The sequence below is a fragment of the Nematolebias whitei genome, chromosome 1, assembly GCF_014905685.2.
Source record: "Nematolebias whitei isolate Nwh7 chromosome 1, NemWhi1, whole genome shotgun sequence".
In the NCBI taxonomy this organism is placed as follows: domain Eukaryota; kingdom Metazoa; phylum Chordata; class Actinopteri; order Cyprinodontiformes; family Rivulidae; genus Nematolebias; species Nematolebias whitei.
The window spans coordinates 8,713,645-8,730,967 of NC_056498.1; the positions used below are offsets into that span (position 1 = coordinate 8,713,645).

The 17,323-nt window shown below is 40.2% G+C and overlaps 1 protein-coding gene across 1 annotated transcript in view; it reads right to left on the reverse strand.

Moving 5' to 3' along the window:
• The window catches only part of LOC119408060 (glycogen phosphorylase, muscle form), a 36,101-nt gene that overhangs the window by 11,139 nt on the left and 7,639 nt on the right, over positions 1–17,323 (reverse strand). Inside the window, exons 3-15 of the mRNA XM_037674898.1 lie at positions 13,486–13,564; positions 13,278–13,381; positions 12,669–12,800; positions 9,853–9,964; positions 9,664–9,746; positions 8,896–9,039; positions 8,688–8,780; positions 3,675–3,821; positions 3,086–3,249; positions 2,897–3,011; positions 2,394–2,495; positions 564–711; positions 431–489 (exon numbers count right to left, since the gene is read on the reverse strand). Of these exons, the coding sequence (XP_037530826.1) occupies positions 431–489; positions 564–711; positions 2,394–2,495; positions 2,897–3,011; positions 3,086–3,249; positions 3,675–3,821; positions 8,688–8,780; positions 8,896–9,039; positions 9,664–9,746; positions 9,853–9,964; positions 12,669–12,800; positions 13,278–13,381; positions 13,486–13,564 (1,482 nt within the window). The remainder of the gene's footprint in view (positions 1–430; positions 490–563; positions 712–2,393; positions 2,496–2,896; positions 3,012–3,085; positions 3,250–3,674; positions 3,822–8,687; positions 8,781–8,895; positions 9,040–9,663; positions 9,747–9,852; positions 9,965–12,668; positions 12,801–13,277; positions 13,382–13,485; positions 13,565–17,323) is intronic.

Below are 17,323 nucleotides of genomic sequence, written 5' to 3' on the forward strand. Positions count from 1 at the left end.
CTGTGGTATTACATGAAGATTTTAGTCTGAGTATGGCATGAAAGGTAGCGAGTGATTTTATTTCCTTCAAGAAATGTTCATTGTTCAATTTAGAAAAGTTCTAGTCTCTCTTACAGTTTTTGAATGTAGTAAACAAAAGACGAGTGGTTCATGGCTAAACTCTTTGGCTCAGAATCTCACGTTTAAAGAAAATTAAATACAGGGCTGGATGAATAAAATAATACATAGTACAGATTGTGTCTGAATACATATATGATCACATTTAACCTCTTTACTACAACATACATGTTATTACTGCAGGGTGACACGTGAAAATGAGATTTAACTAAATCTTTCATGTTTGTTGTGCGGATGCAGTGAAATGTGACTGATTTTAAACTTTTTGTGAGAAAACAAAACTTGTAATAACATTAGTTATTTTCTAGCTCACCTTTCCTCCAATCATGATAGTCCTGGGAGTCCAAGGCTTGTTGGGTTCCTTCCTGATGCCTGGTTTGAGAAGAGAAAGATCTCCGATTCACTGTGTCTCTGTGAAGCAGTCAGACAGGAAGAGCAGCACTCACGGTTGTACAGCGTGATGATGTGCAGGCAGTTGAGCAGCTGTCGTTTGTACTCGTGGATCCTCTTCACCTGGACATCAAACATGGAGTTGGGGTTGATCTTCACCTTGGACTGCTCTTCCAGGTAGGCAGCAAACTTCAGCTTGTTTTCCTGGAAGGTCGAGCAGAGATGCAGATGAATACCAAAATAAACTCATTCACAACTAGGACAAATGCAGAAGGGTCAGAGCGGCTGCTAGCTGAAACTTCTACAAATATCAACCAAGTTCTCCGAAACCCAACAGAACCTGCTTCGAGGCCCAGCATTCGTTGAAGGAACGCATATCACCCACCACCAAGAGTTTCAGACGATCATCATATGATGGGAAATAAACTTGTAGACATTTTGGACAAAGATCTTGCATGATCTGGGAACAACTCTCTGCTACCACCACACCAGATTTAGCTTAATATCTGTCATATTGGCCGAGTTATAGTCATTTGTGTTCCCTGAGGTCAGTTAGCTGTGGTGGCCATCTTGAATTGGTTGACTCTAGGGGTAAAGTTACACCTACGCCAAAATTTCAATAGCATTTGTCCACTGGTTCATGAAATATTTTGCTACTACAAAAGACACGAGCACAGATATCACCTTCGGGCAATAATCTAAACTGACACAAGGGCTGATGTCCCCTGTTGCTGAAGGGTTTGAGTAGTGAATGTTTGTAGTTTTTGAGATGAGTGTTTTTCTGGACTGGAATTGAACTGAGAATGAAAGTAAACTTTAATGTTTTTGGAGAAAAATATTCAAGTGGGTAGAAGTTACACTGGAGAAGAACAGAGGGAGGTCTGTATTCTTGTCCAAGGCAGCACAGAGTGATGGATCCTGGAGAGTGGAGGGAGCAACTTTATCCACCACCAGGTGCAGGGGGGGAGCCAGGGGGTGGCCAATGGTGGCCTTGGCCACCATAGATTAATCTACTAGGGCCACCCTAATCATTTGATGAAACCATACTTTCAATTTTTTTGTTCTTTGTCATTTTTTAATAGGTGTTTTGATTCATAAATTTGCAGGAACCTAAAAAAGTATTATTTTTTATTAATAAGATGTGATGGGAATAAAGTTGCAGGAGAAGGGGTGGGCTAATACAAGTATGTACTTTGTCCCATTCATATAAGCATAGGAATATTATATATTAGTAACTATTTCTGTTATTATCTGTTGTTACGTTCAACCAATTTAAGAAATAAGGTAAAAACTAGAAAGCATAGTTTCCTCAAATGACTGGGGTGGCCAGTTTATATGGTGGTGGCCATCTTGGATTTTGACGTGGTCACCCAGTTTTTGATAGTGACCTTTCTTACACCTAGATTCAGCCACACACCAACATGGATGTTGGTACCTCACTTATTTTTCAACTTATCATGCTTACAACGTGCATGGACAAACAGTATTTCCAATTCCCACTCTTTCGTTCACAACGGGGACAAACACGCCGACCTTTTGATATATAAATTAAAAAGTTTAACAAACAATGTTTGTTTGCAAAAAATTTGGAAAGTTCAGACACATCGCCACCCTTTAGATTGAACATACTGAGGTGAAACCTTTAAAAATCATCAAACCTAAGCTGTGATTGTATAAAAACATCAAAATGTCAGTTTAGTTGTGTAAAGTCCAACATCAAGTGACACATTTCAGCTCTGAATGATGTTTCTATGTTGTTACTGATGTTACTGAGGTTTTCCACTTGTCCTGTCACATCTTACTGTTTACAGGAAATAACGGCAAATAGAAATGAGAGCTTTAATTGTCATGCACTGCCTCCTTAATTATAGATTCGGAGCACTCACTTGTTTGATTTTTGCCACATCTCTAATGAAAGCATCATCATCTATGAAGTCCAAAAGCTTCTTCAGCTGATCCAGGTCACGGATGTAATCCTCTCCAATCCTCTGGAAGATTTAAAAGATGGTTAACGTTCACAGAAATTAGGTATATGAACTTTTATTACAAACTAAATGGGAAAAAAAAACTAATTTAGGTATGATTAAGGATTTAAATCTAAGCTATTTTAATCCTTCACTGCAACAATCTTCTAAATGTCACAAATCAGAAATACACCAGTCTTTGCTAGTTAACAAAACAATGGCCTATTATTGGTTGGCCTGCTATTTATCACAGTACACACAGATCAGCCCCAATCTGAGAGAATCTAAATGTTTTAAATAAATAAATAAAATTTAACGTTCGGCCAATTCCTGCAAGAAAACAGTTAGCTGAAGCTTATATCATTTACGTTTTGCGAAATTTATTCAATCCCCCCCAAAAAATAAAATAAACCACTTTAACGCACCTCAGCGATGACCTCAGCTAGGCCTGGATTGCACATGACCAGCCAGCGCCTGGGTGTGATCCCGTTGGTCTTGTTCTGAAACTTCTGAGGGTCCATGTCGTAGAAATCCTTGAACCTGCACCAGATGTAGAGCTACACTCAGACAAGGAAACATCACGGTACATTAATAATAAGAGAAGGGTCTGGTACACAGTGTCTTTGATGATTTCAGAGTGGATGCGGGCCACTCCGTTGACTGCATGGGACCCCACGATGCACAGATGAGCCATGTTGATTTTCTTCACGTCCCCCTCCTCAATCAGGGACATTCTGCGCAGTCGGTCAGAATCTCCGGGATAAAGTTTACCGATGCGCTAGAGGAGTAAAGAACAAAACATTTAGACAATTATCAAAAGACCACCACTGAATGATTTTGATGGTAGTGATTTGTACCGAAGGGGAAAAAATCCAAAATTTGACACAAAACGGTTTCAGTTCATAGCTGAACGTTCTTTCTTTAGAAGAACATTCCCATAAAGGCCAAGCATTCCTTGAAGGAACGCATATCGCCCACCACTGTTCATGAAAGTTTTAGGCTCAAGTCACCTCCTGATCAAAGGACAGAGGTGAAACTTTTCTGGTCAAAACTTGTAAATATTGTGTTTGTAATAATATGTTCCATGTGATATTTGAAATAAGGCAATGAGTACAATTTAAGTACGACGACTGAATTTACTTTGGTTTACTGCTCTGTATATCAAATAAAGAAATATCCCTTTTACTCCCGAATCCTTTGTACCTCCAAATGCCTCCTGTTGATCTCGTATATAATCTCCAGGTGTCGAGGCAGCAGGTTCTGGAAGAGGTCTACGGGCCAGCGCTCAAGGGCCTCAGGCAGGACGGTGTGGTTGGTGTAGGCACAGGTGCGAACCACGATGTCCCAAGCCTGGATATAGAAAACCATGATGGTAATGTCCCCATTTTTCTCCAACACAGAAATATGTATTTATATATACAACTATATCAAATTGTGCTAAGATTCATAACTGGCTGTAAATACCGTACCCACAACTGCACCCAGTATTCACTGGTTAACTGGTCATCATTAACTTCACTCAGACTCTCCCACTGGTACATTTTCATCTTTAAATCACTTCTTGGTCTGCTGCCTTCATACATCTCCTCCTACATGTCTCTGCGTGAGTGCAGTTACAGCGTGCGCTCTCAGGACATTATTACCTGCAGTGTCCCCTCAGTGCGGACTGAACTAGGCAAAAGGGCCTTCTCCTACTCTGCTCCTGTTTCCTGGAATATCTTGCAAAAAGATCTGAAGCTCTTGATCGTGACCTCTCTAAGTGACTTCAAACATCTGTTAAGTTCCTGGGAAAAAGCCAATGCAGACATGTTCCTGGTTTTAATTTTCTACATTGCCTTTCAACCTAGCTGTTTTTTGTTACTTTTTTAAATACCATTTTATTTTCACTTGTTAAATAAACTAATTAACTAATAAAGCTGCTTTACCAAGTCCTAAAATAAAGGTAACAAAATCTCATATATATTCTCATAACTAGGAAATTTCAGAAGAAATTTTGAAGGCAGCTGCTACCTAAAGTTGTAGCAAAACTTTATCATACTGTAATTTTTGAACCTGTACGCTCCACACTGGTTTGTCGTCATTATCTGCATCGTTTTTATGTCTATAATCTGATTTACTTCATTTTGTATATTGCTTTGTGTGTTACCTGTTGTTCTGTCTGTACAGCACTTTGGTTGGACTTGTCGCTGTTTTAAGTGCTCTATAAATAAAATGGTATGGTATGGTATGGTAATCAAAGGCAAAGAAAAGTACCACATACGGCGCATTATACGCCCGTGGAAAAACCCATACAGAAATACAACAAGCTGCAGCAATGGCCCAGACAGCAAAGACCTTGCATAAATTTGGCCTTGAAATGCAACCTTGACCTTGGAGCTGGGTGATGAAAAGTGTATGTGTGCCTCTGTCTAGCAATGATGCATGTGTATATCGAGTTTTGTTTAATAATCCTGAGAAGATCAGAAATTATGAGCAAGAGAAGAAAAAGTTGACGAAAATATCCAACATTTTTCAGTCAGGTCATCTGGACAGTTTCTTTTTTGTGCTGAAACGTGCCGGATCGAAGGCGAAACGTTTCAGCACAAAAAAGAAACTGTCCAGATGACCTGACTGAAAAATGTTGGATTTTATACCTGGATTATTGAGCATGGACTTTGTTGTTTACGAAAATATGTACAGATTGTACCATAATACAATAATAAAAATATCCACATTTAACTGTATAAGACATTTAAAGAGACCAAGATAAGAGACGGTAAAGTCCTTGCCAGTGGCTTGATCATCATGGTAACCACACATCAGTAACGATCAATCAGTGTGGAAGCTTGGCTACCAAAGTACCTGGAGAAAACTCTTGAGAGAACATGTAAACTTCACACAGATGTGAGGATTGGGGTTTGTTCGTGTTCCTCTGGCTCACCACGCCCACTCACAACTGTTTCTGAATAACTCCTCTCAGGAGTTTCTGTTTAGCCATGTAGTTCTGGCGTATTTATTTTAAATAGGGGGACTGTGGCTGAGTGGTTAGAGCGGTCGTCCTCCAATGCAAAAGTTGGGGGTTCGAATCCACCAGCAGTCACATGCCAAAGTGTCCCTGGGAAAGACGGTGAACCTCTCATTGCCTCCGATGTGTGTCCCATAGGTGTATGAATGTGATAAAGCTCTGATTATTCTTTGTATAGATATATTAGAGTGCTGTATGAATGGGTAAATGAGGGCACAGATTGTAGTGTAGAGCGCTTTGAGTGCCTTCATAAGATAGAAAGGTGCTATATAAGTACAGTCCATTTATTTATTTTCTCAAAGTCCCTGTTTTGTTAGTCCAGTCCTTCTCAAATAGTGGGGCGCGCCCCCCTGGGGGGGCCCGGAGCAATGCCAGGGGGGGCGCATGTGACCCCGAGGAACATTTTGCGGCAGGGAGGTTTTTTTTTTTCTCTTTTTTTTTCCACCATTCTCATTTTGTCAGGGTGCGTTTGTCAACTGTTTGCTAAAATCCGGCAACTCTCAGTTTTAATAATAATAAAGTTATGAACAAATATGTCTGTCTTGTCGTTTGAGGAGCCATGATTGAACCGTGTCGCTTCCCTCTGCTGCTGAGCAGCTGGTGACACTCGTCACCCGCAGCACGCGTTAGTTGCCTGCCCCACTTTCACTTTAACTTTTTGTTTGTTTGTTTTTTGTTTTGCCAAAACACAATTTTGATGTTTTTTAATACAGAAGTAATGTTTAATAAATGTAATAAAAGTCCAGGTCCAGCCAAGGCTGGATTAACCTTATGGGCAACTGGGCAACTGCCCTGGGGCCCAGGGCAGTGAGGGCACAAGCAAAATATCTGGTTATCTCCTGCTTTACTTGGAGTCCTGCGCTGCATTTGTGCAGCCCCGCCTCATCCCAGCTGCTGCAGCTCTCGGGTTTTTTTTTCAATCTGATCCTCTACGCGACCTGCCAATCAACTCAGTAGGCGTGTCAGTAACTGACCAATCGACGACCTCAATTTGTCCCGAAGGTAAACGCCCCTTACCTGCTGACAAACTCATCAGTTTTTTTTTTCTTGAGAAACATTGTTTTAATTAAAACAATAAGTTTGTATCTGTTGTGAGATGACTTTAGCAGTTTTGCAGATTTTTAATCTACTTAATGAAGAATAGTATGACTTAAAATCATTCATTAAACAGGAAGGAAGGCTTATTATCCCTCCTCTTACTACAGTGAATGTGGTACTTTGCTATAAGTACAACTATATTAATGGCATCAGAGAAAGCTGAGTTTAAGTTATCCACATAGAATAAAATGGAATCAGCATGAAAAGAAGGAATGTTGAGTTTGAGATGAATCCAGTTTCTGATGTCTGACCAAACACTTTGTATTGACATGAAAAAAACATATTTGAGGGATTCATCTTCTGATTTACAAAAGACACAAGAATAAACCTCAAATTTAAATCTTCTTTGCAGAAACATGGCTACAGGATATATCTTATTTATTATTTTTAAATGATTCTCCTTCACTTTAGAAGATTTAGGCCATTTGGCAAATTTAGAATTAGCAGAAGTCATACTGGTTTTATGATTTATATTAGGAGGTTTCTTGAAGGAATCTTTGTTATACTCAGTAAATCCTTTGTTGCAAACATTCATTGATAATCTTATTACATTTGAAGTCAACTAAGTTACAGGTATTTAATTTTAATGTGGGCATCAAATCATCACCTTTGATTATATAATATTTTTAATTCATTGAATCAGCTGTTGGTCAGACTACTTCTTGTTGTGCCATTAGCTCTAAAATAGTTACTGAATCAAGTGTTTACTTCCATCCATCCGTGGGGGTAGCAGCTTAAGTGGGGAGGCCCAGACTTCCCTCTCCCCAGCCACTTGGACCAGCTCCTCCAGGGGAATCCCAAGGTGTTCCAAGTGTTTACTTATGTAGGTAAAACTAGATGTTAAACAACCATTAAAATACACTAGAATGCAGGAAATTGCATGTACTTTACTCAAAATTTTCTGGGGGAGGACCCCCAGACCCCCCCATCAGTGTGATCTATATTTCTATCTTTTTTTTAATTTAATGTTAATAAGGATACAATGCTTTGTAGAGGTGTACTTATAACAATTTTATAGACAAATTATACTATTTACAGTCGCGGCGGAGAGTTGGGGGGGGGGGGCGTGATATGTTTACTTCTTCCTAAGGGGGTCCGTAACAGAAAATAATTGAGAAGCACTGTATTAGTCAGTCATTATTCTGTCTTTTGTACCCGTGTCCACTGATGATTTGTATCTGTGAGTTTCCTGTTAGAATGAGTTTGCCTGTTAATGACATGTGATTATAACACTGCCATTTGCATTGGTGTCAGAAGCATTTGTAATATGTGGGTGGGGGGGTCCTCCCCTAGAAAACTTTTAATAAATTAGATGCCATTTCCTGTATTCTGTTGTATTTTAAGGGGTTGTTAAGCATCTACGTTTACCTACATAAGTAACACTTGATTCAATTACTATTTTAGAGAGCATGGTACAACGAGAAGTAGCCTGACCAACAGCTCTCCTTGTGTGAATAGAGCACGCTCCGCTTCTCTCACACATCCTAACCGTACCGCCACCACGGTCAACAACTGCTGGCACTAACATAGCGCTAAGATAGTGCACAACACAGAGGTGTCTCCCCCTCCTCCCCCTGCCCTGTTGACAAAAAATCTCAAAGAGATGAGCGCCCTGCCAAGGCAAGTAACTGAGGAGAAACACTTCATGTTGTGTGGTGAGTTGTTGCAGGTAACCAGGAAAACCTGGATTGACTATTAGTGGTTTGAGTTTTCTCCTATTAATCAAGTGGAACGGATTTGTTCATGAAGTAATAGAAACAGCACTGGGTGAACTAATATTTCATGGTAAATGTGTGTGTGTGTGTGTGTGTGTGGGGGGAGGGGATCCAAACAAAAATTTTTTAGTGTTAGGGAGACATGTTCACTTTACATATAACTGATGCGACGCCTATTTGTCCTTTCACAAAAGTTGAGCTGAAATTTAAAGGAGGGGAGGAAAGCTGACCCAACCTTTACTGCATCCCCTTGAACTAAAAGGGTTAAATGTAGCCTGCTGCTGCTAGTCCAATGTATTGATCAACTGATCATCAGCAAATTGTGAGAGTCAATGTAAAAAGCAAACATTTGAAAGTCTGGTTGAGCCCAATACATCAGAAGTGTATGATATGATTTACCATCTCCCAGGACTGTTTCTCATCGTCCACCAGGAGCCTCATCAGCTCCGGGATGGCGAGAGCAGGGTGAGTGTCATTCAGCTGAATAGCCACCTGCAGACCAAAATACAGAAAACAGGTCATACAGCAGACACTAACATTCGTGATTCCAACATGTCAGAAGGTCAAAAAATGAAGAACAGAGATCAGAACAGGATGAAGCAGGCACCTTGTCTGGCATTGTAGAAAGGTCCAATCGCACAAACTCTGTGGAGCCAAACTTGGAGGCTTTGAATCGCCTGATGATGTCTTGAAGGGTGGCTGCGACAACGAAGTACTCCTGCTTCAGACGCAGCTCCTTCCCTTCAAAGAACTGAAGAACAAAACACAGAACTGATCAGCTCGTTCATCTAACGTACACTAAACCAACAAACCTCACATTTATTGTCCCTCGTCACAGGGCGAATAAGGGAAATACCCTCCGTCCATGCATCTGTGCATGTTCAACAATGTTCAGTCAGGTCATCTGGATGGTTTCTTTTTTAAGCTGAGACGTTTCATCCTTCATCTAAACGACTTCCTCGATCTGAGGAGCCACCAAACAAAACTGATTCCCACAACAACAGCATACTCCATAGTGGAAAAAAACAGTTTGCTGGTGCTAAGATGGCCTCTGGGGCCCACCTTCTCCCCCGTCAACTCCTCTGAGATGTATGTCAAATAAATCGACTACCAACCTCAGCATATCATCAACTCACTGTCAAACTGCAGAACCCAATAAAGTATCATTGTAAGTTTCTGAGTACGAATATTAAGCTTTCAAGCACAAAAAAAATATTTTCATGCTTTGTTTTATAAAAATTCCATAGATTCCCCAATGGAAAAATAAAACTTAACTACTTGATATGCTGTTTTGGATATTTTCCCACAGCTTGTCTGAACATAAAGCATTTTTAGGCTGACAAAAATCATTTAAAAGCTCAGAATTTCCACTCACGTTGTCGTTGGGGTAGAGAACCCTGGAGATGTTCTCAGCCAGGTTTCTGTCCAGCACAGCTTGGATGTAGCCTCCAACATTAACTGAGGGATAACAGCAGGGTCAGCAGATCATTTGTCTGAATGTGAGAGCCTTCAAAAGAGTGGTGGGGTTTGTGTCGAGTAAATAAGTGCTTGAAGCAGTACTCACAGTCTTTGAGGTTGAAATCACAGGGGGCCTTCGCAGACCACAGCCTCATGGTGTTGACAATGTTGTTCCTGTAGCCAGGGACCGGGGTGTCGTAGGGAAGAGCCAGGACCACCTGATTCAGCCAGAGAAAAAACAGATCAACACTCTGTTAGGCTCTCATCAGCACACGCACAGTTTGACTTTTTTGATTCTATGATGAAACTAGAAAATGTCTGAAGAAAATCTGAACGGCGCTGAAGCAGGTGCTGCCTGAAATTCAAACGTAACTTCCTGAAAACTGAAGCTGACAAAACACCAGAGTTTTGATGTCTGGACTGGAAAAGAAATGTGAGGAGAACCAAGATCAAAATAAATGTTACAGCAGCTGTCAGTGGCTCATTGTGATCACCATGGTAACCACACACCTGTCTGTCACTCCCTTAAATGGTAAATGGACTGTACTTACATACAGTGTGCCAGACTGTGCCTTTCTATTTAATCAAGATACTCAAAGCTCTTTACAACAACCTGTGTCCTCATTTACCTCCAACACACACATTCATACAGCACTCTACTACATCTCTACAAAGATAATCTGAATCTGTGGAGATTAATCAGAGCTTTGATCACATTCATACACTGATGGGACACACATCAGAGGCAATGAGGGGGTCAGTGTCTTGCCCAGGGACACTTCAACATGTGATTGATGGTGGAATCTAACCCCCAACTCTTCCCTTCAACATATGATTGCTGGTGGAATCTAACCCCCAACTCTTGCACTGGAGGATGACTGCTCTAACCACTCAGCCACAGCTGCTACATACTTTGCATGCCTTACCGCCCACCACTCCAAAATGTGTGTATCAGAGGGAAACCCTCAGGGCCTTCAACTCCTTCAGAGAGGGCCAATAAATTAAGGACATATTTAATAATTTCTGCACTCGCTCTTGTGCAAGGCGTATGTCTCCTTTCCCTCTCCTGTTCTCCTCCTGCTTTTTTGCTCTCCGTCTGTGCATGAGATCTTATTTTACACATCTTCCGAAACGAAAACTACTGTCATGGATAACAACAAAATCCATGCTAAATAATCCAGGTATACAATCCAACATTTTTCAGCCAGGTCATCTGGACAGTTTCTTTTTTGGGCTGAAACGTTTCGCCTTCGATCCGGAAGGCTTCATCAGTCAAGGAAACACACAACAAAACTGATTATTCACCCAACAGCTTACTCCAAAGTGGAACAAACCAGTTTTGTTTGTGATAAGATGGTCTCTTTGGTACACCCCCTCCTCCATTGCCGGCCCTCTTCCTTGTTGACAGTGTCGTGTCAAACTGGTTGAAAACATCAAAGTCCATGCTCAATAATCCAGGTATACAATCCAACTTTCAACTTAATCGACAACATCTTTTCAACAAAGGGACAGGGTCCTGGAGAGCCCTCATGCCCCGCTGAGACTCATGCAGCAAGATACGTCATGGACTTGGAAGCTGATGTGTCTTTCTGTTATGTCTCAGGGGGATGCCAAAGATGTATATAACTGGATTCATGATAGCAGGGTTTCTGCTTTCTGGCATCAGCAGATTCCTACGTTATCGGCTATTACGGAAGATGGCGGCAGCAGTTTCGGCCATGGTAAAACTATCCTCATGGCTTTTCCCCCATTTCTATCTAAAAAAATATTTTGAAAAAGGATAAGGGGCTGCGCTCCAGTACCAGCAGCAACGTGAACTTTTCCCATCTTTCGGACGATTGTATGAACATAATTTCACTGTATTTCGGTACAATGATAAAAAAGCTTATTCTGATTCTGAATATTTATTTTACACAAAATATATGTCAAAGTAGATTTTCTTTATTGTTTTGTTAATTTCTCTTATTTTCTGTAAACTATTTTACTTTTATTCATGAAAATACAGCTAACAAATCAGATTTTTTTTTATTGGTGTCTCCAGGCAGAAACATGTTTGAAGAAGCTATGGTTATGGTCGGCCTTCACTGTCAGGAGAGAAGGCTTAGCTCAGTCAGAGGCACTCCAGGATGAGTTTGTTTAGTAAATGTTAGATTATTTGTTAAACAAAATGTTACTATTAGATATTGATATAGTTAGGTTTTTATTAAATACAAAAAATACACACAGACTAAATAAATAAATAAGCTGTGTTACATATTGGCCATCAGCTGCCCTAATTGCTAAAGATCAGTATTGGTCATACAGTGTTTCCCCTAGATAACTTGCCATGGTGGGGTGCACATCTCGTCTGTGATTATACCAACAGTTTTAGAGAAGGGGGTGGGGGGACAGAGATACAGCCGCGCACTGCTTGCACAGACAGTTTTACAGTTTTGTAGCAGGGCAGTGGCGAGAGACAGACACATCTCAGCCGCGCGCTGTCTGTACCGACAGGTTTTTATTTTATTTTTTGGGGTGGGGGAGGGGAGGGGGAAGGGGGGGAGACAGATTCACACGAGCCGTGCGCCGTTTGTACCGACAGTTTTCGAGTGTGTGTGTGTGTGGGGGGGGGGGGGTCAGCGTGAGGATTTAGCATGAGGGAAGAGGCTGCCTTTAGCTTTTTAGCTAGTGCATTGCGAGCTGCTAGTTTAGAGTTACGTCAGTGCCGACAGGTGGTTGGGTGGGGAGGGGGGATTCGGTAGACAGGGCGCTCGGCTCTGTTGACGGGGCGGTGCGCCCCGCTTGTATAACGGTAGGGGAAACACTGGTCATAAAAAAACTCATCGATCAACCTCTAGTTAAGTTTCTTGCCAAAAGACACTCGCAGGACTGGGCTCTGAGCCTCTGATCTACTGACAGGAAGACAAACATGTGTCAACTAACCTGAGTGTCAACCCATTTCACTCCTTCTAGTGTGTGTTCCACCCTGCCATAGAAGTGAACCGGACGCATATACTCCGGGCGAGCCTTCTCCCAGGGGTTTCCATATCGCAGCCAGTCGTCTGCTTCTTCCACCTGTGAGGACATTATTTGTTTTAGGGGGTTAGGGAACCTGCAACACATACTTATCTCAGAAAAATAACTTTAACTTGGCTCCATTCACAGTTAAGAGTTGGTTTGAGTTATAACACTGATAATGTGTGAGCAGGTTTGCAATAACTTTATCATCTCGCACCAAGTATGTGAAACAGCTTCACTGTAGAAACACGTACATTATATTTGTTATCAAAAAGTTCTCGCCCTGAATAAGAAGCTGCTGTCAATATTGCATTGGACCAAGATGTCCCTCTTTGTCCTGTTGATGCTGATGTTTAGACCATTGGGGAGCTCTGAAGGTGATGGTCTGTGTTGTTGGCAGTTTTGCTCCACAATATTTAGTTAACATTTGCTTACAGAGAATGCGTTTTATACGAACTGAAGGACTGAAAGGCATTCATTTTTAGGTATAACTTGCACAATGATGAAAACCATCCATCGTTTGTTGATACGTGCCTGCCAGCCGTTGAGAATTTTCTGATTGAAGATGCCAAACTCGTAGCGGATCCCGTACCCATAAGCAGCAAGACCCAGAGAGGCCATGGAGTCCAAGAAGCACGCTGAGGAGGTAAGACGATGAGGAGAGGTTGTGAGAAGAGACACATATCAAATTTGTAAGGATCACCAGACTTCCCCGTCTGTCGGCACCCTGATTGGAACTCACCAGCAAGACGACCCAGTCCTCCGTTACCCAGGCCGGCGTCCTCCTCAATGTCCTGCAGCTCCTCCATGTCCAGACCCAACTGAAGAACACAATCAGCACATTGTTTCAGCAAACGCCCTGAACGTGACATTCATACCCAGAGAAATATAAATAAGATTTAATTATTTTAGCTCAAGGCAAACAAAGATGTAAGTTCATATCTGTATCCAGCTGGAGTTCTTCTAATCCATAAAACATATATGACAACATAGAGAATAACCAACAAAAAGGCATTAAATTACATCATACTTAAGATTGTAGAGGGGGTGCATATATATGCATGCACAGACCACATAAAGAGCCAACATATTTATTAGCGTATAGTTCCTCATTTATCAAGTGAAAAACCACCAATTGGGAATAGTAGTACAAGTAGTTTATGTTGGTATTTATAAATACATAAATAAATAAATATTATATATATATATATATATATGTCATGATTTCAGCTCCCTGCCTCCAGCTGCACTCTTGGCCACGCCCATTTCTCGAAGATCAGGTGCATGAGGAAGTTATCCCACAGCTGTGGGCAGCACACAGGTGCTAAATAACTTAAAATAATTTATTTTAAATAAAAATTCCATGCCATTTGTGCGGCTCATCCATCAATCAATCAAATGTGTGTCATGTCCAATGTTACTTTGAAAAACCACGATAGATTGAGTTTGCAAAAATGGAAGTAGCGAGGGACTACTGTAATCCAATTTCAATTATAATGCAACACCACCACCACCCCCCCCCCCCCCACACACACACACACACACACATTTCTTTACCTTAAAAAGCATTTAAAAAATCTAATCCTCATGTATAATACAACCTCTACTTTCATATAGACTTCAGGATTTTTCAGCCTTTGTGGTTTTAAAAGTAAAATGACCATATAATGATTGGGGTATTAACCATATGTCTTCTGACATATGATTAATAGTCACCACTGATCTGCCAATTTTTTGTGCACTTTTTCAGCAAAGAGCATTTGCCAGGATTGGAGATGTACATAAGAGGACACCTTCAGGCGGTTTTGGAAAAGATCTTGACAGATCAGAATGACCCTTTTGTTTTTTGTATATTTGGCAGCACGACGGATCAGTGGTTAGCACTGTTGTCTCACAGCAAGAAGGTCCTGGGCTCAATACCGCGGTTGGACCTGAGGTCTTTCTGTGTGGAGTTTGCATGTTCTTCTTGTGCTTGTGTGGGTTTTCTCCAGTTTCCTCACACAGATTAAAAACATGCATGTTAGGCTGCCTTCAGGCCCAGGCCTCCCTTGCAAAAGAGATCTGTGATCTCAATGGGATTTGTCTGGTTAAATAAAGGTTAATAAATAAAATACATTTTATTCTGGTCTAAAGGAGCAGGGTTGTTAAATGTATTTTTACTGCTGTTTTTTGTTCTATTGAATTTTTTTACTGTTGTTTCGAGCTTTATGTTTAAGTCAGTTTTTGTTTATGCCACCCATGTGTCCACATTATGATGCGAAAAGGATCTTAAATGTAGTCATCTCTTTCCACAGTCACCTCTTCCATCTTTTCTGGGAGGACCCCAAGGCATTCCTAGATAGGGGTGGGCGATATGGCTCAAATATAATAGTGTGATATTTCAGAGCATTCTGATGAGAACGATAAATTTTGCAATATAAAAAACAAACAGAAATCGTAGTTATTTATTTGACTAAATTAACTTAACATGTTGCTTTGCGGTATTACAAAAAAAATTTAAAAACAAGGGGTAATTTTACTGAAATTACTTTATTTAGTAAAGTATTCAGTCTCCAAGTATAAAAATAAAAAATAAAAATGATCCTTCTGTTATTTAGATTGAATAAGTCTGCACAAATAGATCAATAAATCCAACACAGAAACTAAAGTGCAGGTGCAGTTTCCCAAAATAACTAAATAAAATGAAGCTTAAGATCATTCATCATTCATTCACTTGTTTTAAACTTTCACTCTTTTCTATAGTTTTATCCTTTAAAGCAGGGTCTTTCTAATGGCTTTTACTGGTGTAAAGAACAAAAATATCACTCCGTGCTTGTCTGTTTTAGTTTTATTCTCACCATCGTTTGGTCTCTTCCTGTCCCCACAACCCTGAACCGGTCCAGGCAGACGATTGACCTCCCCGACCCCGAGTCCCTGAGTCTGGTTCTATTTTTGTGTTAAAATCAAGTTCTTACTTCCCAACTCTGCCAAGACTTGCTTGACTTGAAATGTTTGAATTTTTGTAAAGAAGCTTTTTGTTAAGTAAAAAAAATGAGAGCTGAGCTGAGAAAACTTAAACAGACCGATGAATGTCTTTCAGGAGGACTTTCCCTGGACAGGAAGAATGAAACACACTCCTCTGCTGTAAAGATGCTTCTCAGAGTTACTCATCTCAGAAATAACCAAATAATGGCACTGGTGCTTAAACTGAATGTTTCACAAGGGTCAATGGGCAGACACCACTGAAAATCCACTGGTCATGGCAGACTGTTATTCAGGCCATTGTGCCTGAACAAAACCTGCATGGTATGTTAGGGTCACTCAGGGTATAATGCAAAATTATTATTTTTTATTTATTAACCTTTATTTAACCAGGCAAATTCCACTGAGATCACAGGTCTCTTTTGCAAGGGAGACCTGGACCTGAAGCAGCCTAACATGCATGTTTTTGGTCTGGGAGGAAACTGGAGTACCCAGAGAAAACCTAAACAAGCACGAGAAGAACATGCAAACTCCACCCAGAAAGACCTCAGGTACAACTGGGGATTGAACTCAGGACCTTCTTGCTGTGAGGCAACAGTGCTAACCACTGAGCCATCATGCTGCCACCACCAAAATAAGATTATCTGAAAGGTCACTATACTGAAAAAACAAAAGTTGCCAAGTTTATTTTGTCAATATTTTTTTAAATATGATATTGTATTTTTTATGCTTTTGATGTCTTCAGACCTGTTCTACAAAATACAGATTAGTCAGCAAGTGTATTTAAACCTGTGACTCATGCCATGTATCCAAAGGTTTTCACTGACCTTCATCCCTTTCATTCAACCTTTATTTAGACATGTTAATCCCACTGAGCCTCAGGGACTCATTTACAAAAGAGACCTGAACTGTCTGGTGTGCTTCTTGGTCTTCATGATGCTGTTTGATCACTTATGTTGGGTAACAAACATCTGAGGCCTTTTAGTTTAAGGTATCAGAATAAATGGGCTGAATACCAACGCACGCCACACTTTTCTGATTTTTATTAGTAAAAAAAATGTAATCCATTGTCCTTCAACTTCAAAATTATGCTCTAATTTGTGTTGCTCTGTCACATAAAAGCCCAGAAAAATACTTTGAACTTTGTGGTTGTAGTGTAACAAAATGTGTAAAAAGTTTATGGCACTGCATTGGTATCAGTACATACTTCTTTATTTTATTTTTTTTTCCAATTAAATTTATTGAAATTAAAATAATAAAGAAATATGCATTTTTTGGTGCCACTTTACAATAAGGCTCCCCTTATAGATGGCTAATAAATAGTTTATAGATATGTTATTAATTCCTCTATAAACACTTTATAAATCATTAATAGCTGCTTATTATCATTAATTAAGGGTGACAGACACAAAACGGACCAGTTTCTTGTCAAATAGTGAGCCAGATCTGTTCACCTATATATTTCATCTAAAGTTGTTATATTAGACATTTCAAACTAAGTTACTACCTTGTGAGCACAATAAGTATTTGTAAACCTAATTTTTAAGCATATAATATTAGTTGTAGATACTTATAATGCAGTGATAAAGTACAATATTATATACTAAAAAATTAGGTTT